A 26775-nucleotide genomic window follows, 5' to 3' on the forward strand; every position below is an offset into this window, starting at 1 on the left:
GGCATATAATAGGGGTTGTATTTTGCAGTCCCCATCATTTGGGTTCTCTGCTACATAGGCCTTAATCATGTGCACTAATGTGCCAATAAATGTTCAATTAGTCCATTAGTCTCAGGATGATATGATGTAGAGTTGATTAGGGTTATCCCACAAGCCTTCCATAACCTCTTTACCAGTCTGGAAGTGAAGCTAGTTCCCAAATCACTGACTATTTCACTAGCAAATCCCAATCGGCTCATGTAATTGATTAAGGCATCTGCCACCATGTCAGTTTCCATGTTATGTAATGGAATTGCCTCAGGATATCTGGTGGCAAAGTCCATAATGGTCAGAATGTACTTATTCCCCCTTCTGGTTTCTTTAGGCAAAGGACCCACCAGGTCGATTCCCAACCTTTGGAATGGGGTAGAGATGACTGGCAAAGGACATAATTTGGCTTTAGTCCTGTCCTACCCTGTCCCTCGTCTCTGACAGATATCATAAGTTCTGCAATAATAAGTAATCTGTTTACCCATACCTGGCCAAGAGAAGATCTGGTTCGTGTGATCCACATGTGTGCCCCAAACAAACTACTGTGAGCTTGATTTATGATTTTTTCTCTATTTACTTGGGACCACTAATTGCTTTTGGGGTTCTCCTTTTCCTCTATGTGGGGTGGCTAAAGTTTCCCTGTACAAAATGTCTTTGTACATGCAAAATTTCTCAGGGCATTCAGGAGACAATATAGTGGACGTTCTGGCTGCTTGAAAGCAAACCCCCAAGCTAATGTCCTCCTTCTGCTCCTGGGCAAAATAATGTTTATTGGGATTCTTCAGAAGCATGAGATCAACTTCAGCACCACTATTAATCTGGTTATTCAAGGGACTCTCTCTCACGGCCTTCCCCTGCTACTGTATCCAATTCAGCTGCAGTGGGTGATGTTTGGCCCCCCTTTGAGCGTGTAAGTACAAAGGCACTCTTGACATGCTCTATTAAGTCCCAACCAATGAGAAAATCAGCTGGCATTTCATCTGAAACTGTCACCTGCCACTTTTCAGACCAATTCCCATAGTTTATCTGAACCTCTGCCACTTTCAGCACTACAGATTCTTTCCCAATTCCTTTAAGGGTCATAGTTCTGCCTGGAATTATGTCATCCTGGGCTATCAAATCGGAATGTATTATAGAAATTTGAGATCCTGTGTTCCTTATAGCAATGTATTTATTTCCTCCCACTAATATCTCTTCACCAGTGTTTTTGAGAAGTGTATTATCATTTTTAATATAATAACAATGTACTATAGGAGCTTCAGGAATGTCCTCCTCAAGATGAGTAGAAGCTGTGGTTGCCATGGAAACAGGACTCTGGTTACTGCTTCCCCCAGAGGATTAAATGTATTTTAAACAGTATACTTTTTTGGTTTGATTATCATTCTTCCCAGTATTAAGTTAATTTCTTGTACACTGGAACTGTAAATGTTCAGACTGGTCGCAGTTGTAACATTTATAATTCTTTATCTCATTCTGAGGAGATCTGGCAAACTTTTCCTCAGGGTTCATTTGGTTCTGAGGACTAAGCCGTGCTAATTTAGCTGAGACACCACCCTGGCCTTCATTCCATGTTTTACTGCGGTACTGTTTGTTGAAAGGTTGGTTGAAGGATTTCTTATGGTTATCCCAGGTTGGCTTGTTAACTTTTACAGTGGCCCCTCTACTTACGGAATTAATCCGTATTGGAACAGTGGTTGCAGGTTGAAAAGTCTATAGGTTGAGTCTCCATTGATCTACAATGCATTGAAAACCGATTAATCCCATAACCATCCGTTTTTGTTCCATTTTTGTTCCATTTTGTGTTTTTTTTTTTCTGGTCTGTAGGTCAATTCTCTGGCTGCAAGTCGGACCTAAATTTTGCAGCCAGAGAAGTCTGTAACTCGAAAAGTCTGTAAGTCGAGCCATCTGTAAGTTGAGGGTCCAGTGTACTTCAGAGAATCTGGGTTCTTTGTACTCCCTAATATGATCTGCCTATTCACCAGCTTCTATTAGAGTTTTAGGATTTTTGTCCCTAACTAGATAGCGTAATTCCCCAGGTAGAATAGAGTAAAATTGTTCTAAGCCTATCTCAATTTTCATCTCATCTAGGGAAGTAACTTTTTCACGTATCATCCATTTGTCCAGATAGTGGTGTAACTTAGACACTAACTGAGCATACGATTCTTCAGGCTTTTTAATAAGGGCATGAAATTTTCGCCTGAGATGTTCTGCATTTATGCAATATCTGGAAAATACCATTTTTCTATAGGCTTCAAAATCTCTAGCCTGTTCTAGGGGAATCTGAGAATAAATCTCAATCAATTCTCCATTGATTAGTGACCTCAGAACAATCATCCTTTCATTATCTCTGATATCAAAGTCCCAACACACGTGCTCAATAGCAATAAGAAAAGGTTCAGGACAGTCCCCTTATATTGGGGAAATTTCTTAAGATCAATTTTAGCCAGAATTCCTCCTTCATATGAGCTGTTATTGTTATTTTGTTATTTTTGTCTGGCCTCTTGCTCAGCTTTTTCTCTTATTTCTAATCCCCTGGTTCTTTCTCTGATTTCTAATTCTCTAAGCTTGAATTCCTGTTGTAACCTCCATTTTTCAAACTCTTGAGAGCTTAGGACACCTGGTCTTTCTGAGGCATTGTCCTCAGTCTCCACCTGCTCTCCTGGAGTTAAAGGGTCACCATTTTCCTCCATCTCCTGAGGTAATAATGTGCCTCTTGAGATTCAGTTTCTACTATTACTAGTCTTTTAGTTCCTTCGGGAGGCATATTTATCTATGTTACTTTTTCTAGAGTGTGTGTATACTGATTTTAGAATGGACCTGTCTGTCTTTCTTCTTTTACTTCCAGTCACTTAAATGATTTCTATTTTGAGCCTTGGCTTTCTCTTCTATTCCCTCAAATCTTCTCTGATCTCTGGCTTTTTCCACAAGCGCTCCCTAAACTCTTAGAGCCTTGAACCTTAAGCTAGCCCACTGGGTCTTCAAATCTTGAGGTAAATACACAGAAATTTTTGCTCAGAGTTGTTCCCTATCTTAGATCCCCCAGATCTGGGTTCAGAAGCCCCCACCACTAAGCTTTTCCCAAAATCTCTATTGGGTAACCAAACTTCTTTTACCTCAGACCTCTGTCTAAAAGGTACCCTTGACTCAAGAAAATTTCTCTTTTAAACTCAGGCTTGATTGGATTTCTTCGTATCCCATCACTGCCACCAATTGTGCGTGCACCCCTCATGCCCCTTGCCTGACTGTCCAGACACAGAGCACACGAAGGCAAATTACTACTCCTTCTTACCCCGCTGCCACCAGTTGATCACTAAATAAACATAGATTATGGAAGGATGTTTGATTAGTAATCATATGTAAGTTCCATTATCATCAATCTCAACCTTCTACTTGTTGTACAGTTCTTATTTACTCTTCCCTCTAATCACACCTCAGATCTCCCAAATACTCTACCACACTCTATCTCTCCACTCTCTCTCCTCTCTAAATCACTGACTCTGACTGAATGACTGACTCTCCCTGACTCCGCCTCTTTATTACCTATCTCTCGGCTTCGCCTCTTAGCAACATTAGCCTGCAACATGAATATGCATGACTATTTTACATAATAAGGGTGAACACAACAAAGAAACACTAAAAAGCTGAAATAAGGTAGGCTAACCCCACCTCCTCCTTTCTTACCATGCTACATTCTGTACCATTCAATCCATCATGAACTTCTCTTAGGAAAAAAGTTCCCGGAAACAGAATCCATTGTCCATTTTTTACATTCCTTCTTCATGACTGTAAACCAATTAACTCAGAGGTGGAACTGCTCAATCCACCTCCAGTTCTCATGGAGATGCAAGTGTGTTATCTCTATTCCAATTAGATGGAAATTTGTTGGACCTCTTCAACCTTGCACTCTTATCAGGATTCACTCTGTATTAGCCTGACTATAAATTAGGAAAAACAGCCTCTCAGCCTTTACCACATTCCCATGTCTTCAACTCCTTTCATTTTGAAACCTAACCAACTCCATTTTCTCTTTCTCATTGACTACAAGTCCCACTCTCCCTCAATATCATAACATGCCACTGCGAGCAAACACGGTGTTCGAAAACATCCGCGTAAGCCTGGACAGAGAGCAATCAGGAGTTTGCACATGCTAAAATGGGCTGAGTGAGTCCAAGCTCAGCTAGCCATGCTACAACACTCCATCTTACAAGTCTGCCCATATAAGAACACCCTTGTACTCTCAGATATTGCTGTGAAAAGATCAAGTGGGCTTTGTAGTCCTTAGACTTAACTTGCACCACTGGCTGGACTCCTTAAGTATGCTAGGCTGAGGCAGCACTCTCAGATGACCCTAAGACAAGTGTACTGTTCAGAAAACCAATTGAGTTTTATAATCTTTAATTTATTAAAGAATAAGCATGTTACTAGGTATCAAAACCAAACTAAGCCAAGGCAAGTAAATAAGCATTGTGTTAGTTATTTACAACTCTGTAGTGAGGCAAAGAAAACATGAAAAATAGAAGTGTTCAAAAACCTTACAAAAATACAAAAAGCCATTAAAAAGAATAAAAACAGTTCCAGTCCAGGAAATCATTAGTAAAAACAAAATAATCCAAGTAGGTTATAAAAAGGCTATAGTCCTCAGTGATCCTGTAGAACAAAAATCCTTTACTAAAAAGAAAAATTCAGTAAAAGTCCCATTGTCCTTAAAAAAAATAAATCCAGTAAATGTACCATTGTCCTTACAAAATTACAAGAGCATAGTCCATATGAAGTATTCCAGAAATAATAGTTCATAGAGAAATAATCCATAGTCCTTAGGAAAAAACCCATAAGTCCAAGGGTAATCCAGTATAGTACAAAGATCAGTCCAGGTAAAGGTTAGTCCCGTGTGTCACGAATGACTGAAGAGTCGGTCTTGAATGACAATGTCCATAGGCAAAAAGTTCCTTTTTCAAGAGTAACTGGCAAGGGCTTATCGCACCTTCCCACAATGTCATCCAATCAGAGTTCGTTACTAGGCAAACAGTCCTGTTGCACCACATGACTTCTTTCCCATAAACACCAGGTGTTATTTGGGTTACTGTGGCTTCGCAAAAAGTCACAACAATTCCCATCTAATCACACTGAGTCCTTTTCTCAGGCTATCAGAATAACATTCTCTCTGCTCGCCTAGAAAACAACCTGTTAGCATAACATAGATACTTTATACAAAGAAACAAGATGGAACCTCTCTTGCTCATTTCTTAATTACAAACCCCATATTCCTTACAAGACTTTAACTCAAAAACCCATCTCATCACAGCCACCCCTTCAGATACAAAAATCCATGGTTACAAACAAGGCTGAATTTTTGGCTAAACAAAGCTAGGTTACATGATTTGGCCTAGTTATTTTACTAACTCTATATTAAAGTTATGCAATGAAAGAATAATAAATGGCAATTGTAATTACGCCTTCTAACTAGCAAAGCGTGAGGTAGACAAAATTCTATCAGCAGCACTTGAATATAGAACTGCGGTGTTAAGCAATTTTAGGAGTCTGAAAAATAGAAAACAGTCATGTTAGTATTAAAACAGTAATCCTGTCTGGTTATACTCAGGAACCAGTAAATCAGGAACAACTTCTTCAACCATCTGTCACACCACAATGCATCCTGGACAGGCTGTCTGCCATGATGTTCATCTTGCCAGGGATGTGTTGAACCTCAAAATCAAAATCCTGTAAAGTTAAACTCTAACACAACAGCTTTTGATAATGAGATTTCATTTTTTGCAACCAGACTAGTGCAAGATGGTCAGTCTGCAGGACAAATCTACGTCCCCATAAATATGGGTGCAGATGTTGAAGTGTCCATACCACAGAAAAAGCCTCTTTTTCAGGTAAAGAGTAGGCCCTTTCATGGGGGGAGCAACTTCTTACTGAAGAAACTGATGGGTTAACAGATCCCATCATCCCCTTTCTGCAAAATCACAGCTCCTAATCCCCAATCTGAAGCATCAGTCTGCAACACAAAATTTTGTCAAAGTCAGGTGATTTCAAAATAGGAGCAGAAACAATTTTAGTTTTCAAGGCATCAAAAGCTCTCTGACACTCGGGCGTCCAAATTATTTTGACAGGCATGCGTTTTTTTGTGAGCTCTGTCAAAGGAGCTGCTGTGTCATTAAAATTAGGAATGAATTTCCTGTAGTAACCAACCAGGCCTAGAAATGACTGAAGCTGTTTCTTTGAAGTAGGAACAGGCCACTGCGGGATAGTGTGCACCTTAGCCTGAATTAGTTGAATCTCCCCCTGCCCATTCAAATGACCCAAATAAAGAACCTTGGCCTTTACCCACTGACACTTGCTGGCTTTGACTGTCAAACCATCATTTTGCTGGCTTTGACTGTCAAACCACATAACACAGTTTCAATGTGAGACATATGAGAAGCAAAATCAGCAACTAAATATAGCAAGATCATCCAAATAAGCTGAAGCAAAGGGTAGGTCAGCTAACAGTTTGTCCATCATCCTCTCAAAGGTCAGGGCTGTGTTCTTTAATCCAAATGGGAGCCATCGAAAACAGTAAGTCCCTACGTAGTTTATGAATGTGGTTTTGTCCATTGCACTTTCTTCAAGGGAAATTTGCCAGTAACCTGAACTTATATTGATTATGCTAATGAACTGAGAAGAGGACATCCATCCTAGGTAAAGGGTAGAGATCAGGAACTGTTAAGCTATTCAGCTTCCTGTAGTCCACAGAAAATCTGACCTCATCCAAAATTTCTCCCAAAGCATTTTTCTTTGGCACAATGACAATAGGACTGCCACATGGCATTGCTTGGTTCAATAACCCCCAACTCTAACATCATCTGGATTTCCTTTTCAGTTTGCACAGCATGAGAGCCTATGGCTCTATAGGGGCTGGAACATACAGGGGGGCTGTCCCCAGTGTCTATAGCATGGGTGACTAAATCAGTAGCACCAGGTTTGTCAGAAAAGACACTTTGGTAATATTCCAGGATTTGAGAAGGGTATGCTTACTCATCAGGAGAACCTGAATGAACAAAGTTGTCTAGCCAATGTCTAATTTATGAGGCCTGAGAGGATTCAAGATAAAGACAGAGTCTTCCACCTCATACTCTCTGTGCCTTGATTTGAGATCATGAAAAAATATTTGCTTAGTTTGGGCCTGCTGTAGATTTTCTTTAGCCATCTCCTGAATAGCTTTCAGCATCTGCAAATTATACACAAAGTTAGCAACAGGCACTGAACTAGATTGGATAGTACCTTCCCAGTCAGCCCTCAATAAATCCAAAGGTCCACGCAAATTCTTCCCATACACCACCTCACTAGGGATGAATCCACCTAGAGATTTGTGGGGTGCTGATCTGTAGGCGAAGAGGATCAGAGGGATAGCCTCATCCCATCCCCTTCCAAACTTCTGCACATAAGCTTTAATCATCTTGAGCAGTGTCTGTTGCATGCGCTCTACCAACCCATGGGACGGGATAATAGGCCACACTGAAATTTATTTTAGTACTAGCCATTTCACAAACTCTCTTCATCAGTTCACTTCTAAAAGCACCAGCCATGTCACAAATCAACATGGATGGAATTCCAATCCTTACACAAACTTCCAAAAACAATTTTTGTTGTTGTTTAGTCATTACGTTGTGTCCAATTCTTCGTGACCCCATAGACCAGAGCACGCCAGGCCCTCCTGTCTTCCACTGCCTCCCGGAGTTGGGTCAAATTCATGTTGGTAGCTTTGGTGACACTGTCCAACCATCTCGTCCTCTGTTATCCTCTTCTCCTCTTGCCTTCACATTTTCCCAACATCAGGGTCTTTTCCAGGGAGTCTTCTTTTCTCATGAGATGGCCAAAGTATTGGAGCCTCAGCTTCAGGATCTGTCCTTCCAGTGACAGTGTTTATTATTTTTCAAAATGGATAGGTTTGTTCTCTTTGCAATCCAGAGGACTCTCAAGAGTCACCTCCAGCACCATAATTCAAAAGCATCAATTCTTCAGCGGTCAGCGGTCCAGCGTCACTTCCATACATCACTACTGGAAGAACCATAGCTTTGACATAGCTTTTTTCCAATATTTTCCATATAATATCCTAGCTGCAGTAATTACATGTATTATCAGCTATCTCATTTCTTTATCTAGAGTCTTAGTCATAATATTCAATAAAAACTGTTCCAGTTTGAATGGTATCATGTAAGACAGGATATTTTTCAGAGCTTCGTGAACTAATCTCCAGTAATTTGTTGCTTCCCTATATGTCCACCAAACATGATAGTGCCCTCTTGTATTTTACATTTCCAGCATTTGTTAGCAATGCTGGAAATGTTGTTAGGGAGGTGGGGTAGAAATTGAGTAAATAAGTAAATAAATAAATTCATTTTAGAGAGTTTCATTGGGGTCATGTGCCATCTATAAAACATCTTTTTTTTCTTGGAAATTTACTGGTTTTGTAACCTTAATATTATTCTGATAAATTTGTTTGTCCAGTGGTCTAAATCAATATTATGAGCAATATTTTGCAGCCCGTCTTTTCTATCAGTTTTATCATGCAATTTTTAGCCACTTCATCCTCCATTTTCATATTTAATAGATATTTATACATTCTTTTAATTATTTTATCACCTGTCTCTAGAAATAATTTACCAAAAGTTATTGGTTCTTCATAAAACCCCATTGATTTGTCTGTTATGTATCTCAAGTCTAATTGTAGTCTTGTCCATCAATCGAGAGACCTTCTGCTCCTCTTAACTCCTCTCTGGTCTTTCTTTTTTTTAATTTATTAATTTTTTACATACAAAGAAAAACATACTCACAAACCAAAAACAATACAAATAAAAACAAAAACAAAACAAAACCCCACACATGTAGGCAGGGGGGAAGCATTTCCATACAATATTATCCATTCTTCAAAAGAACTGTCTGCATCAACCTTATTGCTCTATAGAAATTCCAAATATGATTTGTCCTAAAGTTGTACTAATTCCAATTAATTTTTTTTTCTTCTCTCACATTCTTGGCCACCAATTATTCCTCAGGATATCCATGTTGCCATCGTGAAAGATCCACATTTCAACAACAAACAACACCATAAGAATGACAAAACAAAGCAAAATCACAAAATATATCTAACATTGGCTACTTAATCATATTATACTTCATATGTACTTCATGTCTCCATATAACTGTATTAAATGATCTTCTACACTATGTTAGCTTCACTTTATCATCTGTGCAAATATGTATTCCATATCAGACTTTCACGTGGCATCAATACTTCAGAGAATATATATATTATATGTATATCTCACCTTTAAAATTTTTTGGCATATTACAGTTCATGGGTATTTTGTTTCTTTAAATATGTACCTTAAAATCATCAATTTCTGATATTATATTCAACATAAACAAAGTTCCAAGGTGTATTTATCTAGCTTAATAATCTCCAGTGCTCTATTAAACTCTATTATACATATCTAATTTTCATCTTTCATCAGTAATTTAAATATTATCCAGATCTCTTATGACATTATTAACCTACAGTTGATTTGCATCTTAAAGCATACCTTAAAATCATTCATTTCTAATATTATCTTCATTCTACATATTTCAGCTTACGCAATTAATAAATCTTAATCGTCATCTATTACCAAACGTGATCAGAATCATTTTATTGTTATATCCATCAATTGTCATTTCCCCTTTTATTTATAACATTCTAAACCTGAATTAAAACTGACTCCTTTTTTACCAGTTTTGAAATGCCATCTATAGAACCTTATTAAGTTATTTTCTCTCTGTCTTGGTGGATTTTTACCAATCATCCACATATTCTGCTTTTGAGGCCAAGCAATGTCTAATTTGTAATAATCTAGTTTCCCTTTCAGCCCCCCCTTTTTGCTTTCCTGCTTTACATAAACCCCCATCCAGTTGAGAGATCTTTCTCTTCCCTCGACCTGCACCACTGTCCCACAATGAAAGTCAGTTTCCATAGTCTCCTTTTGGAAGATTTCACCCTTCTCCATCATTCTTCCTTGTGCTGCTAATGCGGGCTGATCTATTTGCATTTCAGTTCCGGTCTGCTGTTCTGACGAAAAGTTCCAATACTCCGTCTCTGTCGTTTTCTTTATCTCTGAAAGCTGCGCCTGGAGCTCGGAAAACTGGGTTTGGAGGTGGTGAAGAATGTTCTTTTGCAAGTTCTGAAAAGCATTTCTTATATCTTCTGTAGAAATCATCATGATGATTAGAGATGCTTCCTAGTTTCCAAATACACACCTCATTTAAAGAGGCATTCCTTGTCACAGAAATACCCTTCTTCCAGCCGAAAGCCATAAAGCCGTAAAGTACTTAAGTTGTAAAAGTCATTTCCTCAGCAGAGCTGAAGATTTATACTGTCCCCAACTCCCAGCTTTCACCAAATGGCTTCAATCGTCAATTGTCGACTATAAGTTATTCTCACTGAGGACAGGGAAGGATAATGAAAGTCTCTGTCCTTAACCGCTCAAAACTCCTGTTTTCAGGCGTGATGCAATAATAAAATACCAATCTGTTTGGGCTTGGAGCTTGGTAGCCGCTTCAGGATTACACTTATCTTATTTTAAAATCAACCACTTAAGTTTGTTTTGTACTCACAGAGGCAGTGATTAATAGATAGTACTTGTTGACACAGTCCATCGTAAATCTCCGTGCTTCCCTCCTGCGGCAGAGCTTCACAGCTAGGACGACATTAGGAAATGGCGTCGGCGGAGGTCCTTCGTCTGGCCAGCATGCAACAATTCTTGACCAACTTTTGTGTCTGTCTGAACATCTATTGCATTTGGATGCCTTGTTCTCCAGGTGTCAGTCATATTGAGCTGCAGAAAGGGTTTTGGCAACATATTCTTCCTTTTATGTTTTGGGGGTGGGTTAAACTGCAGAAGCCTCTGTGCTGCAGGGTCGGAAGACCAGCAGTTGTAAGATCGAATCCACGTGACAGAGTGAGCTCCTGTTGCTTGCCCCAGCTCCTGCCAACCTAGCCATTTGAAAGCATGTAAATGTGAGTAGATAAATAGGTACCACCACGGTGGGGAGGTAACAGCACTCCGTGTCTAGTTGTGCTGGCCATGTGACCATGGAAACTGTGTACGGACAAACGCTGGCTCTATGGCTTGGAGAAGGAGATGAGCATGGACATGAGTCGGACATGACTGGACTACATGTCAAGGGGAACCTTTACCTTTACCTTCAAGCGATTTACATTAACTAAAAGAATTCTGATCCTTTTATTCATTTAATCCGTCTTTATTATTAAGGTTTTATTTTTTCCTCTTGGATCTTCTTGTTTGTATAGGGCGCTTTCCTTTAGAATTTCCCACTTTGTGTTCTTGTTCAGTTTGAGCTTCCTTCCAAGTCTTATCCGGATGATACACTTGATTTCCCCCTTCCCATTTCTCCTCTGTCTTTTTCTCTTCTTTCCTGCCTAGCCATTTCCCCTTTTTTCCATTCAGTCTTCTTTCTTAATTGTTGAGTTGATAAAATATCTCTGTGACTGAAATTGGAAGAGGGCACTGTTACATACAGCACTGATGTTACCTGTCTGTCATGGGTTGGAGGGAAAGTTCCATCCTATGGGGAGTGGAAGGCGGGACATCAGGAGGAGGGGCTGTACTGTATATATATGTGGAGTTTGTGTGGAGAAGTTGGAGAAGCAGGAGAAGAGCTGAGAGAAGAAGCTTGAGTGGGAGTCTGTGTGTCAGACAGGGTACTACTGTGTGTCAGTCAGTACCAACCTGATAGGTTCAGGTGTCTGTAGGGTTAGGCACCTTCAGGCATCAGTCACTTATATGTAATTTAATTTGCTCTCAAGAGGGATGTCAGCTCCGCATATTGTCTCCTTTTCTGTCTTATTTGCAACAGAATGTGTTTCAAAATCTTACTTTCTTTGTCTTTTATGATAGATCCTTTGTCTTGAATATTTTTAGGAACTTGTCTTGAAATATCATTCTTGTAAAACCTGACCTGAAACCCAACCAGTCTTGCCGCAACAAAACCCAGCTTTGTCATTGTGTTTCAATTGCTTTTCTTTGATTTGTTCATTGCAAACAGCTGAAAATCTATAAATTTTGACAATAAACCTGATTTGCAATGTGGGTTGAATAATTTTGATTACAACTGTAGAAGTGTGATTGAAACTGATCCATTCTCAGTAAGGTGTAGCTATATATACTCCATGCATTGGGATGTAGATACCAATTTTGGCTGCTCTCCCCATCCTGGCTCATTTGTATTGCATCCAAACTATTTTAGGAGATCAAAAATCAGGAACAGAACATATTTTAAGATATCCAATTTTTACATATTTTAAGAGATCCGACATAAGGAACAGAACATGTACGTATAGCCAGCATGCTTAGAGTACAATTATATCGTATTAGAATGCTGGGACCTTCTTTGTATATTTGATTTAGTATAAAGGTCCATCTATTTTCAAAGTTAAACTAATGGAAGAATATTGATTGGCTTTTGAGAACCACAGTAATATAAAATGTTTGTTTATGTTGGTGAAATAGTGGGTCAAAATTCTTTTTGAGTGGGATCCGCCTATGTAATAGTAATAACATCATCACCAGCGGATTGCCACTGGTTAAAAACTTCTTTTGTCTCATTGTGTGTAAGCCATGCACATACAAAAATCAAAAACAGAAATGAGTGGCAGCTATCTGCCACTGATAATGTCATTGTCATTCCTATTGCGCAAGCAGAGCTGCACAACAGGATTTTGGTAAATTATTTTCTTGTCTCCTTAAAATTAGGGAATATTTGGATTAAAAGGAGAACGTGGCCCACCAGGAATAAGTGGTTTCCCAGGACCACGTGGAGAAAGAGGCTTTCCTGGTCCCGCCGGAATTGGACCTGTTGGGCCAGCTGGTGATAAAGGAGAGAAAGGCGTATCAGGGATACCTGGTGCACCAGGACTGCCAGGTAATACTGCTAATGGTAGTCAGCTTTCATTTTCTTTTTAATGTACGCATTTTTGTTATACAGTATATACAGAGAAAAATTCTGAGTGGAAGACCTACAAAAGATATATAATTCAATGACTGGAATGACAGAGAATTGTTTTACAGCTAAGCAATACGATGATAGCATGATGCAATGTGATTATGACTTTTGTGAGACCCAAATGTGAATTTAAAATTGGTGTGCAAACTTCCAAAACAACAGTTCTATTCTTCAAGTATGATGTTACAAAAACCAGGTGGGAGAGGTTTGAAGTTAGAGCTGGCTAGTCTGCATGCTATTTTAAGATGAGGAGGAAGTTGCAAATGCCCAAATAAGATTTCTCAGGTATAAGATATCCTGAACAGCCTCTATGTTTTCTGTGAAAAAGGAAGGGATTAATTGCTGAGTGCAATTAATTACGGAGCTTGTAATAAATTTAATAATATGTGTAGCACAATAGTGATCAATATAAAAATATGGCAAATGTGTTGTTTTTAGCTGGATTTAAAAGTTGTATGTCTAGGTTGCCATTCTATGGATTTTCATTCAAAAATAAGTGACTCTTATTCAGTGAGGTTTGTAAAGCTATGCTGTTCAGGATTTAGAATTTGGATTTTAAAAGTACAACATTACAGCAGCACCCTGTACGAGTATACTTGGGATTGCATACTATTGCATTCATTGACATTTCAAGGTAATAATGTACAGTGGACCCTTGACTTACAGATGGCTTGACTTACAGACTTTTTGAGTTACAGACTTCTCTGGCCGCAAAATTTAGGTTTGACTTGCAGACTGAGATTTGACTTACAGACCAGAAAAAAAACAAAATGGAACAAAAATGGCCTGTTACTGGATTAATCGGTTTTCAATGCACTGTAGGTCAATGGAGACTTGACTTACAGACTTTTTGACTTGAGAACCGCCTTCCAATACGGATTAAGTTCTCAAGTCAAGACCCCACTGTATGCACCCTGAATTGCTCTTCTCATGGTATGTAGAGGTCAGTTCCTGTCATTAAACACATGATGGTAAAGCACCAGGAAATACACTGTTCATTCAGAAAAGCAACTGAGCCAAAGAGTATATGCCCATTAGACATGGGGACAAATTAAAAAAAAGGGATGGCGATATTCGTTTAAAATCGCTGATTTGTTAAATATTCATCCCTTCATATTCATGGGTTCCAGAGACCCCCATGAATACAAAGGGATGAATATTTCCCCATTTTTATTTGTCCCCTATACAAAGGGGGGGGGGAAGCCATCATACGGCTTTTCCATTCTGCCTACCAGCCTGCCGATCAGATGATCAGTGGGCCAATAGCACCCACCCACCCCCATAACCACCTACCCCACAGCCTTTCCCTCACCCCCTTCCTCTCCCTACCTTAGCCCCTCCACCCCCACGTCTGCCGACACCCCCTTACCATAATTGCCGCCGCCACTGTCAAGGTCTCCATCAGGCCTCCGCAGCCACGGCCTGTAGAAAGGGAAACTGGCTGCCCTTTGCAAAGATGGCAGCTGCGACTTCATTTGGGATAGGGAAGCTGCAGCTGCCATCTTTGCAAAGGGCAGCCTAGATTCCCTTAAGGCAGGCTAAGTGTTTTTTTTAGTAACCCCCCATTAATCAATGAATAAATTTGTTATTCGTCGGTTCATGGGGGCAACTTCATGCTTCATGAATCGTCAACTTTTGATGACTCACGAAGCAGGACAACTCATCAAAATGTTGAGTCATCCCCATCTCTAATACCTATATATGCCTATTAATATTCATTTCTTAATTTACAAGGACCCAAAGGAGAAGCTGGCCACATTATTTCCCTGCCTGGTGCCCCAGGAGCAAATGGTGTTCCTGGACCCCCTGGAATTCAAGGCATCCAAGGTACCTTGTTTCATGTTAATGTGGTGAGTTTTCCACAGTTTTCCCCTTCCCACAAAAGAAACTGTTTGCCAAAGAAACTAAACATAATTCATTTTGTATGTACAGGTGACAAGGGAGATCCAGGGCTCCCAGGAAGATCTGGCCCACCAGGTGAAAAAGGTCTGACAGGGCCACCAGGAATAGGGTTTCCTGGCCTACCAGGGCCTCCAGGTACTTTATTATTTATAATTTAAAGTGATTGGCCATTGGACAAATGTTTCTTGGTATACAAATAGACTGATTTAAATCTAGTGCATCCTGCCATATTTAAGGGAACTGAAGTAGGATAATGACCACAAATGGATACCCAGTGTGGTACGGTGGGTAGAGAGATGGACTAAAGGACTCAAAGGACCTGGGTTTGAATCCCCATTTGGCCATGGAAACTCTGAATGTGTGTGTGTAACTGGTAAAACCACTCATTAAATATCTCACCTTGAAAGCCCTATTTGGTTCACTTACAGTCAGCTCTGACTTGATGGTACACAACAACAACAAAGACCACAAATAGCCTTTAAAAGAGGAAAATAATTGCCAAGGGGTGAGAATTTGCAATGGCCATTTCCAATATCCACCATGGCCACACTCTGATTTTATGCCACTAAAATATGGCAGTTTCCTCCTGGAGCTTGTAAGCAGCTTACTTAATTTAATTATAACTCTAAATGATTCTCAGGAGGCTTTAGGTAGTGAGTTTCCAGAAGGTTGTGGTTTAGTAGCTGCCAACTCAGGCAGTATGCCTGGGAAAAATTTTCCCCTCTCTTTACATAAGTGTAAAGAACTAACCCTTTAACATCTCTGAAGTGAAGAGTGTCCTCTATGAGATTCAGCAGTGAAAAATATACTATTGATTTCTAATTTCTTGTTGAGAATGAGGATATTGACCCACCTCCCCATTTGTAGCATTGTCATGCTTATTGAAGAATGACTTCTGTCTTGATGACGTTCCCTTTCCCTTGGGCTTGTCCAGATGGGGAAATTTTGAATAGTCTGGTTCTCACTTTAAAAGTCCTTATCTCAGTGGGACCTATTTTATCTCTCACTTGAGCAGTCCTTCACTTCACAATGGAAATGTTAGGTCCACACAAGTCTTTGGATCTCTGGGTTAATTGTTTGTAAGTTTATCTAGTTTACTCACAAATAAATTTATTTGCTAGTAAGGAGGCAGCAGTGGCAAGCTCACAGCAGTATTACTGGCAGAAGGGGAAAATGTTGAGTTAAAGGCTGAGGAGATGAAAGGTTGGAATCTCCCCATTTCCCCCCTTTTTCCTTAGTCAGACCTCTGCTGGAGCTGGACTGCCTTGTTGGGGCAGATGCCATGCAGTCAACACAACTCCCTTTCCTCTTTTTTCTTGCAGCCATCATTTAGCTGAGTACAGTGGCTTACCTTTTTCTTTTTCTTCTTCTTTTTGTTAATTAAAATAAATGGCATATTGAAAGAGGAATGCATCAACCTAGCATGGTAAAGTGCCTTGCATAGCGATCGCTCCATTTTACGACGAAATTGCTTTGCGATTGACTTTTTGCGATCGCAAAAGTGATGGCTTTGCGATGTTCCCTATGGGGTATTTTCGCTTTGCGATGATCACAGGGAGGTGATCATCGCAAAGCCCCCATTTTTGCACAGCTGATCGGCGGTTTCAAAATTGCCGCTGGGTAAACAAAATGGCCTCCTGCTGTTTTTTGGGACAGATTCCTCGCTTTAGAGGCACTGAAAATGGCAGCGTTATGGAGGATCTTCGCTCAACGGTGAGTTTTAAGCCCATAGGAACGCATTGAAGGGGTTTCAGTGCGTTTCTATGGGCTTTTTAATATCAGCGACATTTTCGTTCTGCAGCGATTTTTGCAGAATGAATTAACATCGCTAAGCGAGGCACCACTGTATTAGAATTTTGCTGTATCAGTCAGTTTTTTAAAAGAAGATGAAAATAAAGGAGGGTGTTTCTCTGTCTTCACTTTTAATGCCACAACCCACCTCTATGTCACAGGATTGATAATGCCACTGCACAGCTCTGTTTGGGTGTGAGCTCACTGTTACATACAGCACTGATGTTACCTGTCTGTCATGGGTTTGGAGGGAAAGTTCCATCCTATGGGGAGTGGAAGGCGGGACATCAGGAGGAGGGGCTGTACTGTATATATATGTGGAGCCTGTGTGGAGAAGTTTAGGAGAGCTGGAGGAGAGCTGAGAGAAGAAGCTGGTGTGGGAGTCTGTGTGTCAGACAGGGTACTACTGTGTGTCAGTCAGTACCAACCTGATAGGTTCAGGTGTCTGTATGGGTAGCCAGAACTGATAGGTTCAGGGTCTGTGCTTTAGTGAAAGGTGTTCTGTGTGAACCAAACTGGTGTATGTATGATTGAGACTAAGCCACGTTACTGTATCTTATTCACCTGATCATTTTATTTTCCCTGTGTGTTATTTAAATAAACCTTATTCCTTTGTTTGTTAAAAATCCATTCCTAGTCTGAGTGACTCCTTACAGGGAATGGTTGGTGGCAGCTTAGTGAAACTGTGGCATATCCCAGTAGGTCTGGGGTTGTCACATTGATTGGTGTCCAGCGTGTGGGATACGACTGGTCCAGTTGTCCAGTGGTCCAGCAAAGCCTTGGCAAGTGTGCCCAGAGCAAGGGGGGTCTAGTCAGGGACAATCTGAGAGCGCGTAGGTAATCTTCTAGGCTTACCTCACGGGGAGGTACGCTAGTGGAAGAACGTGCAAACTCAGATTGGGGACTAGATTAGGGAGCTCTGAGGCAACCCGTTTTGGCGGGAAAAAGGCTGAGGCAAAGCTGTGTGAAGTAACAGTGATCTAGCCTGTCTGCTGAGAGGCCTAGCAGAGGGGGGTGGACTCTGCCTGGCAACAGTAGCAAGTTAGTGCTGAAGGAACAGCAGCCATCTATAGAAGGCTGTTCCTGAGGCAAAAGGAAAAAAGTCGTCGCTTTATTTTGAGGCTTGACTTTTGAAGGCAGCCTGTTCTGGGGAGATTATGCCCTTGACTCGAAGCCAAATGGCGGAAATGGGGGAGGTGAGATAACCACAGGTAGACCAAGGTTCTGAGGAGGAATTTGGCTCAGTGCAGGATGAGAACACGGGAGAACTGACCTCAGAACTCAGAAAAATGCTCCTAGCCCAACAGCATGAATATCGAATGAGACAATTGGAAAGGGAGGCCAGAGAAAGAGCTGAAATCAGTCAGGCAGAGGGAGATGCCAAGAAAAGGGGAATGGCCATGAGGATGAAAGAGATGGAACTGAAACACCAAATTAGAATGGTACAATTAGAATTGGATTTCCTAAATAAGTTTATTAACAATTTATCAGTTGAAGAAATGTCAAAGAAAGAAAAGTATGAGGCTCAGGTCAGACAAAGTGAGCAAGATCTTGAAAAATATAATCAGCAAAAAGACATTAAATTAAAAGAAATCAGAGATAAGACTGAAGAAAAAGTAAAAGAGATAAAAGCTAGGGCTGAGGAAGAAATTTTACAGATCAGGGCTGAGTTTGAGGCTAAGCAAAAGGAGCTGGATTTGAGAATAAAAGGGAAGAAATTGCAGCAAGGGGGAGGGGCCCATGTTGAAGGGAAGCCCTCTGACATGAAACAAAGACCTCAGATTTTGGAGGGAAAACCAAAACCGGATGAGAAAGACTCAAAATACAGCAGAAAATGTTATTTCTGTCAAGGAAAGGGCCATCTAATCTCAGAGTGTGAGAAATTAAAGCAGCTAAAAGGAAATGTGCCTCATGATTTGAGTGGAACCAAGCCAAAAGCTGTGTTCTGTGTCCAGAAAGAGCAAAGCTCCTTGTCACTGAGGGAGCCTGTTGCCATGGCTACTCAATCTGGAACAGTTACATCTGCTGATCAGGCTGAGGAAAATGGTCCTCTTGTGGAGGTCAAGCGCTGCTTGCTAGTGAGAACAGATTCGCAGTTGTTTGAAACCGCAGGGGTGGACGTAGGAATAGTATAGGGGGCTAAGGGATACTTGTTCCCAGGTGACCCTGTGCCATCCAGATATTATTCCTAGGGAGTATATAATCCCAAATGAGAGCATAAAGGTGGCAGGGATTGAGGGACAGGTGATCTCGCTGCCAGTAGCTGAGGTACCTGTGAACTTTCAAGGCTGGAGGGGAGTTTGGCGGCTAGCGATTTCATCGACACTGCCAGCAGCCGTGCTCGTGGGAAATGACCTGGCTGAACATGTGAAACGGGTGCTAGTGATTACACGCTCACAAGCCACCACGGGGACAGTTCAGGGGGGCACTGTTGAGCCCGAGACGGAAGCAGGTGGGGGGAGTTCAGAAGCTGTGGTGGAAACCTTAACCACAGATAGCCGATTTGGCCAAGAGCAAAAGGCAGACGCCACTCTCCAAAAGTGTTGTGAACAGGTGACAGACGCTCAGCTAACACCTGAAACCCCAGTGAGATTTCGAGAGAAAAAGGGAATTTTATATAGAGAGACCCGAAGGAATATCTCAAAAGGGGGAGATGGGATCAGAAGTCAGCTAGTGGTACCTGAAAAATATCGCCCCATGATCTTACAAAGGGGGCACTCTGACATGTTTGCTGCGCACTTAGGGGTGAACAAAATACAGCAGAGAATCACACAGAATTTTTACTGGCCTGAAATAGGGAAGCAGATCAAGGAGTTCTGTAAACAATGTGATGTGTGTCAGAGGCAGGGGAATAACCGTGACAGGACCAAAGCAAAGTTGTGCCCTTTGCCTGTGATTGACACTCCGTTCAAATGCATAGGGGTGGATATTGTGGGACCTTTGCCCAAGGCCACAAAGAGGGGGAACAGGTTCATTCTCACCATTGTGGACCATGCCACGAGGTACCCCGAAGCCATACCCTTGTCTAACATTGAAACTAACACAGTGGCAGATGCCTTGGTGGGGTATATGTCCAGGATGAGATTTGCCTCAGAAATAATCACAGATTTGGGCGCATCGTTTACATCGAAGCTCATGAAACGGTTATGGCAAATCTGTGGAATTAAACACAAGGAAACCACTGCCTATCATCCTGAAAGTAATGGGTTAACTGAGAAGTTCAATGGGACTCTGATGCGCATGATTAGGGCTTACTTGGCAGAGAATCCAAACAATTGGGACCAGAAGCTGCAATCCCTTTTGTTTGCTTATCGATCAGTGCCACAAGCCAGTACCGGGTTCAGTCCGTTTGAACTTTTGTTTGGGAGAAGGGTGAAAGGGCCCCTTGATTTAATCAAACAAAATTGGGAGCAGATCACCCAGGATGACCCACAAGATGTTGTAACATACATAGACACCTTGATGAATGACCTAAAGAGAAACCTAGAGCTAGCAGCAGAAAACCTGCAAGCTCAAAAGGTCAGAAAGAAAGCTTGGGATGACCAGGAAGGCAGGGAGAGGCACTTTAACCCAGGGGAGGAAGTGCTTTGGCCTAGGCCCTGCAGAGAGAACAAACTGCAGCTGGGTAGCCCAGAAATAAAATACTTGGGTCACATAGTAGGGGGAGGAGTGATAAAACCCCTAGAGGCCAAAACAGAAGCTGTTCGTGATTGGCCCAGACCCAACACCAAGAAAAAAGTCGGGTTGGTGGGCTACTACAGAAAGTTCATCCTGAGGTTTAGCGAGGTAGCGACTCCGCTGACCGATCTGACGCGGAAGAAGACTGATGACCGCATCCCGTGGACCAGCGACTGTGAGGAGGCGTTCCAGAGGTTGAAGGAGGCCCTCATCAACTATCCAGTGCTGCGTGCTCCAGACTTCGACCGGGAGTTCATCATCTACACCGATGCGTCTAACAGCGGGGTAGGAGCAGTTCTTTGCCAGGAGGATGAAAATGGTGACCAGCATCCAGTGTCCTACCTGAGTAGGAAACTCCAGAAAGGTAAGAGACATTTGGCAACCGTGGAAAAGGAGTGCCTGGCCATAGTCTACGCGATCCAGAAGGCCAAGCCTTACATCTGGGGAAGACATTTTATTCTGTGCACTGACCATTCACCACTGCAATGGTTAAAGACTATGAAAACCCACAATAGTAAACTTATGAGGTGGGCTTTAAACCTGCAAGACTATGACTTTGAAGTGAAGGTGGTCAGAGGGTCAGTGAACTGTGTTGCTGACGCCTTGTCAAGAAGACCTGAAGAATGAAGACGGCGAAAGAAACATGGACTATGTATATATTTTGGTGACCAAAGGTTAAATGTACTTGTTTATTAAACATGTTTGGTTTGTATGAATAAAGGTAACTTGATGTATTGTAAATGGTAAATGTTTAAATGCCTAATTAATATGTTTATCCTAGAGTAAGTATGGTATTGTGTTAATGTATAACTGGTTTTGTATGTTTTGGATCCAGGTTGTTTTTTGGAGAAAAGCACTTTAGCTTTCCCCCTACAAAACAACTTATAAAGAGGGGAGGTGTTACATACAGCACTGAGTGTGGCATACTCCAGTAGGTCTGGGGTTGTCACACTCACTATCTGAGCAGGCTATACAACAAGCTAATTAGGATTTAGTTGAATTATATAAAAAAGATTACATACTCTATCCCTGTGTCAGAAAGGTTTGTAAGAGCTCTTAAAAGTAAAAGATGGATCATTCTAAGTAGAAAAACACATGGATGTCATCATTTAGTTTGAACCAAACTGCACCAACAGCAATCCATATACATATATCTCTATCTGGACAGGTTGTGTTTCCTTTGGGATGGCTTGTTGACATGGGCCCTCGGTTGGGATAGAAGAAAAGACACATTTAATCACATTGCACTGGGAGAATTGGCTCTTAAAAGCCAGTTAAAATGACCACTCCATAAAGCACAAAGCAGCTTCTGTTTTAATTTGCTGCACTTCCCATGAAGTAGGGAAATGCCATCAGGTACTGTGGGGAATTAAAACATCAGCTAGTCAGTGGAGTTCAGAGCACTGCTGCTGCTGACTTGTCGTCATCATTTAGTCGCCAAACCCTCCTATCTTCCACTGCCTCCTGGAGTTGTGTCAAATTCATGTTGGTTGCTTCGATGACACTGTCCAACCATCTCATCCTCTGTCATCTCCTTCTCCTCTTGCCTTCACACTTTCCCAACATCAAGGTCTTTTCCAAGGAGTCTTCTCTTTTCATGAGATGGCCAAAGTACTGGAGCCTCAGCTTCAGGATCTGTCCTTCCAGTGATCACTCAGGGTTGATTTCCTTTAGAATTGTTCTCCTTGCAGTCCAGGGGACTCTCAAGAGCCTCCTCCAACACCACAATTCAAAGGCATCAATTCTTCGGTGGTCAGCTTTCTTTATGGTCCAGCTCTCACTTCCATACATCACTACAGGAAAAACCATAGCTTTGACTATTCAGACTTTTGTTGGCAAGGTGATGTCTCTGCTTTTTAAGATGCTATCAAGGTTTGTCATCGCTTTCCTCCCAAGAAACAGGCGTCTTTTAATTTTGTGGCTGCTACCACCATCTGCAGTGATCATGAAGCCCAAGAAAGTGAAATCTGTCACTGCCTCCATATCTTCCTGTTCTATTTGCCAGGAGGTGATGGGACCAGTGGCCATGATCTTAGTTTTTTTATTTTGAGTTTCAGGCCGTTTTTTCACTCTCCTCTTTTACCCTCATTACAAGGTTCTCCTTCATGTCCTCTATGAATACACACTAAGGGGTTAATCTGCAGCTGAGCAGAGTAGTTTTTGGTAACTTCCACAGCTTTAAGCACTTAGTGCTGGGACCTCTCCTACACCTGGCTATATAACTCCACCTCCGGCCCAGTGCCTCAGTTCTTTTTCTGACCTCCGCTGTAGCAGCAGCTTCATTGGAACTTTGCAAGTAGAAACAAATCATTTTCTTGCCCTTTTGTTTCTTTCCCTTCACCTCCCCTTGTTCTTTACTTGTAACAAGTTGTTTCTTTTGCCTGGGGGATACAATACTAGCCAGCATTAGTTGTTCTTTGTAGAGGCTTTACAAAGCTGGTGTGTCAGCCCTCAGGGCTTTTCTCTTAAAGAAATAGTATATCTTTTACCTTCTTTATAACTACCCCTGGGCTGGAAAGCAACAGGGTTTTTTTTGTCTGTTTGCAATTTTCTCTCTTAGCAGGATAAAAGAGGACAGCTTCTCAGCTTGCCTGAGCTACAACCTCTCCGGAGTTTGGCACAGAACAGCCCTCTTGTTTCAAGGGGCTCGTTCTTACAGCTGTTGCAGTGAGTGGACAGCCCTGAAAGGAGGGCCTCCTAGCTCCTGCTCCCCACTTCAGTGGGGTACAGCCGCTTCGGAGGCTGGCACGGAACAGCCCTCTTGGTTCAAGGGGCTTGCGCTTACAGCTGTTTGACCCTGCAGGAGTTAGGGCTGTGTATGCCCTCTCCCTAGGAGAAGAAGGGCCTCTTGCTGCACAGGAGTTAGGGCTCTGTACGCCCTGTCCTTAGGAGAAGAAGGGCCTCCTGTTGCCCCGGTCACTTTCCCTGACTGTCAGTGATTCCTCCTGACATGGGAAGTACCTCTGTGTGTGAGTGCCGCACACCAACCCTCCTTCATGCGCCTGCTCATGTAGCTGCGACTTCTGGAGGGAGCTGCACACCGAGGCTGTAGATGTGCCAGCGACATATGATAAGGCTTGAGTTTTCCTTTGGGGATACAATGAGCCCCTTCAGCTCCTGCGGCTAGCCCTGCATGTCAGTGCTTTGCCTGTCTGGGGTAACGCCCTTGGGTGTTTCGTGTAATGGCCCTCATTTATCAAAGGGCTTGTTCACGCAGCTACTATTTCTAAAAACCAGTTAGCTGCCGAGGCAAAGGCTTTCTGGCAGCATTTGACAGCCCTAATTTTGCCTTTGAAAAAGGGGGGGCTGCAACTCCCACCACTAGCCCTGCTAGTCGGTGATATTTCTGCCTGGGGTAGCACCTGCTGGTGGCTGTTAATTTGGCACAAAACAGCCCTCTTTATCAATGGGCTGGCTCACAAAATATCCTGCAGCCCCATCTCAGCTGCCAGTGCCCGCATAGGCTCATAGGGTAAGCACTCACAGTAGTCTACCCGAGAACCCTGCCGCTGTCAGGTAATTCTGGGTAATTTTTCTCAGGAAGGTCCTATCTCACTGACAAGGTTGCATAGGACCAGTCCCTTTGTTTGGAATGAGAGCTATGAGCTCTCGGCCACCATCGTCATCCCGCTCTACCCGGCATTGTTCTGAGCCATGGGCTATGGAGTGCTTTATGCCTCCACATATGCTTCACAGATGTAGTGCTCCCTCGAACTCGGCTCCGGTAGCATAATGTTAGCAGCTTTGACCAAACCTGCTGTTAACCCATTCAGATTTGGGACTCACATGAGTCACAGGGGGGTGGAAGAGTTGGTAACCAATCTTCCTACACCTCTCTCGGTTGTCGCAGTTCCTGTTTGGCTTCCTTGGACTCTGTTATTCACTAGTTACGTCCAGGGGGTTGGTTTATCGTATGATGCTTATTTTCATGCAGGCATCTGGTTGGACTGTGACCGCTTTCTCAGGTTTTCAGTTGGGGAAATCACGGTTCACCCATGGTTGGTTCACTGACTCCTGGTCTCAAAGTCCAAGCCACAGGCTGGTAAGCACACATCCTGGGTACTGTCCCTTTTGTCAGCGTGAGAACTATAGGTCAACATAGTGACGCTGACTTTATACCTTACACATGGTGTAAATTGTATTCATATGCCTTTGGATGCCTTTTTGTAGCAGGATTTTCTCCTGACAACAAGTTTCTGGCAACATTTGACTGTTGTGCTTCCTTTTTCTTCAGGCGCTTGGTTCCTTGCCCTACAGGTCCAGCGATTCCTTGGACTGATGGTGTCTACTGCAGCTGTGGGACAGCTCGCTCGACTGAAGCTGCAGGTCCTTTAATCCTGAATTCTTTCTCTCTTTCAGCTACCTTGTGACCACCAGTCCATGTTGCTCCAGGTGACTCCGAAAGTTGCTACACACCTGGGTTGGTGGACGCTTCTCCCCCACTACAATTAGGGAGCCCCTTTGGACTCTTGACCCACTTTGGTCAGTAGTGGGTACCAGCCCGCTAGGCTTTGTAGGGCTTGCCTATGCCACCTCGTTGCCCTTGCCCGCTGGTCCATGACGATAGCCAGTCTGCATGTTGTTGTGCTGTAGCTCCTGGCACTCACTAAGGCCCTTTGGGCCTCTGAGTCCCTGCTCTGGAGTCAGGTGGTTCAGATTATATCACTAAACCGCTGCAGTTTCTTATATGAACACACAGGGCGGAAGTCTCTAGTTACGCCTTCTTCGTAATGGTGTTATGCTTGCCACATTTATCCAGTAGCTGTACACGAGCGGGCCCTCGACTGTCCCATCTTTCTTTCCCTCTGTCATTGATGGAGTTCTCCAGACAGGGATGCTTTCGCATCTTGATCGAACTAGTAGTGTGCCATGTTGGGCTCCTGAGTTGGTGTTGGCTGCACCTCCTTAGGGGGCACCTTTCTGACCAAGGGGCATGGGGCCCCTACACAGATTTCAACCTTTCCCCCTCTTCAGGGCCGGTCATTAGAGCCTGCCATGGGTGCGCAGCCATCATGTTTGGTTGCGTTGCTAGCTTGGTTCTCGTTCTTGCTCCCGGGACCTGCAGGATACATTACACTGAATATGGCCCCTCACCCACGGTTTTAGGACACGGGTGGTTGGTTCATCCGGGTGTCGGGTTCCTCTACCTGTCGGCTGGGAGTCTTCAGCAACAGTAATGAACGTGTGCCATCTTGGCATACCTTCTACCACCTTGACGTACTCCTGTTATGGGCAGGTGTTCTGTCCCTTTGTATCAAGATGACTTTGGCCTACTAGGCCACCGTCTCTTGATGCACTCCGTCTGCCTTCATCTCGCCCTACCACCTGGTTGCCCAGCTTAAAGTTCAGGCTGCAGTAGGACAAGCTGTCCTGGCTTCTGCACTTTCGTGACGACCCTCCTCCTGGTTGGTCAGCTTGCTAGTCACCCGTTAGTGTGTATTCACAGGGGACTCAAAGGAGAAAAGAGGTTACCTACCTGTAACTCTGGTTCTTCGAGTAGTCCTCTGTGAATTCACACGTCCCACTCTCCTCCCCGCTGTCCATCACGTGTGCCATAGAATATTGGGCAGCGGCGGTCGGTTCTTTAAGAACTGAGGCACTGGGCCAGAGGCGGAGTTATATAGCCAGGTGTAGGGGAGGTCCCAGCACTAAGTGCTTAAAACTGTGGAAGTTACCAAATACTGCTCTGCTCAGCTGCAGATTAACCCATTAGTGTGAATTCACAGAGAATACTCAAAGAACCAGAGTTACAGGTAGGTAAGCTCTTTTCTTTAGTTCCTCCTCACTTTCTGCCATCAGAGTGGTATCATCTGCATATCGGAGGTTGTAGATATTTCTTCCGGCAATCTTAATTCCGATTTGTTATTCCTCCAGTCCAGCCTTCCACATGGTGTAATCTGCATATGAGTTAAATACGCCGGGGGACAAAATACAGCCTTGTCATACTCCTTTCCCAACTTTGAACCAATGAGTTGTTCCATATCCAGTTCTAACTGTTGCTTCCTGTACCACATATAGGTTTCTCAGGAGATAGATAAGGTGATCAGGCACTCCCATTTCTTTAAGGAGTTGCCATAGTTTGCTATGGTCCACACTATCAAAGGCTTTTGCATAGTCAATCAAGCAGTAGATATTTTTCTGGAGCTCTCTGGCTTTCTCCATAATCCAGCACATGTTAGCAATTTGGTCTCTAGTTCCTCTGCCCCTTCGAAATCCAGCTTGTACTTCTGGGAGTTTTTGGTCCACATACTGCTGAAGCCTACCTTGTAGGATTTTGAGCATAACCTTGCTAGCGTGGGATATGAGTGCAATTGTACGGTAGTTGGAGCA

At 42.6% G+C, this 26775-nt stretch overlaps 1 protein-coding gene across 2 annotated transcripts in view; it reads left to right on the forward strand.

Moving 5' to 3' along the window:
- The window catches only part of COL4A1 (collagen type IV alpha 1 chain), a 389221-nt gene that overhangs the window by 215765 nt on the left and 146681 nt on the right, over positions 1 to 26775 (forward strand). For both annotated transcript variants that reach the window (XM_072992788.2, XM_072992838.2), the window contains exons 26-28: positions 12825 to 12993; positions 14809 to 14901; positions 15007 to 15111. In XM_072992788.2, the coding sequence (XP_072848889.1) occupies positions 12825 to 12993; positions 14809 to 14901; positions 15007 to 15111 (367 nt within the window). The remainder of the gene's footprint in view (positions 1 to 12824; positions 12994 to 14808; positions 14902 to 15006; positions 15112 to 26775) is intronic.

This window comes from Pogona vitticeps, chromosome 1 (genome assembly GCF_051106095.1).
Source record: "Pogona vitticeps strain Pit_001003342236 chromosome 1, PviZW2.1, whole genome shotgun sequence".
In the NCBI taxonomy this organism is placed as follows: domain Eukaryota; kingdom Metazoa; phylum Chordata; class Lepidosauria; order Squamata; family Agamidae; genus Pogona; species Pogona vitticeps.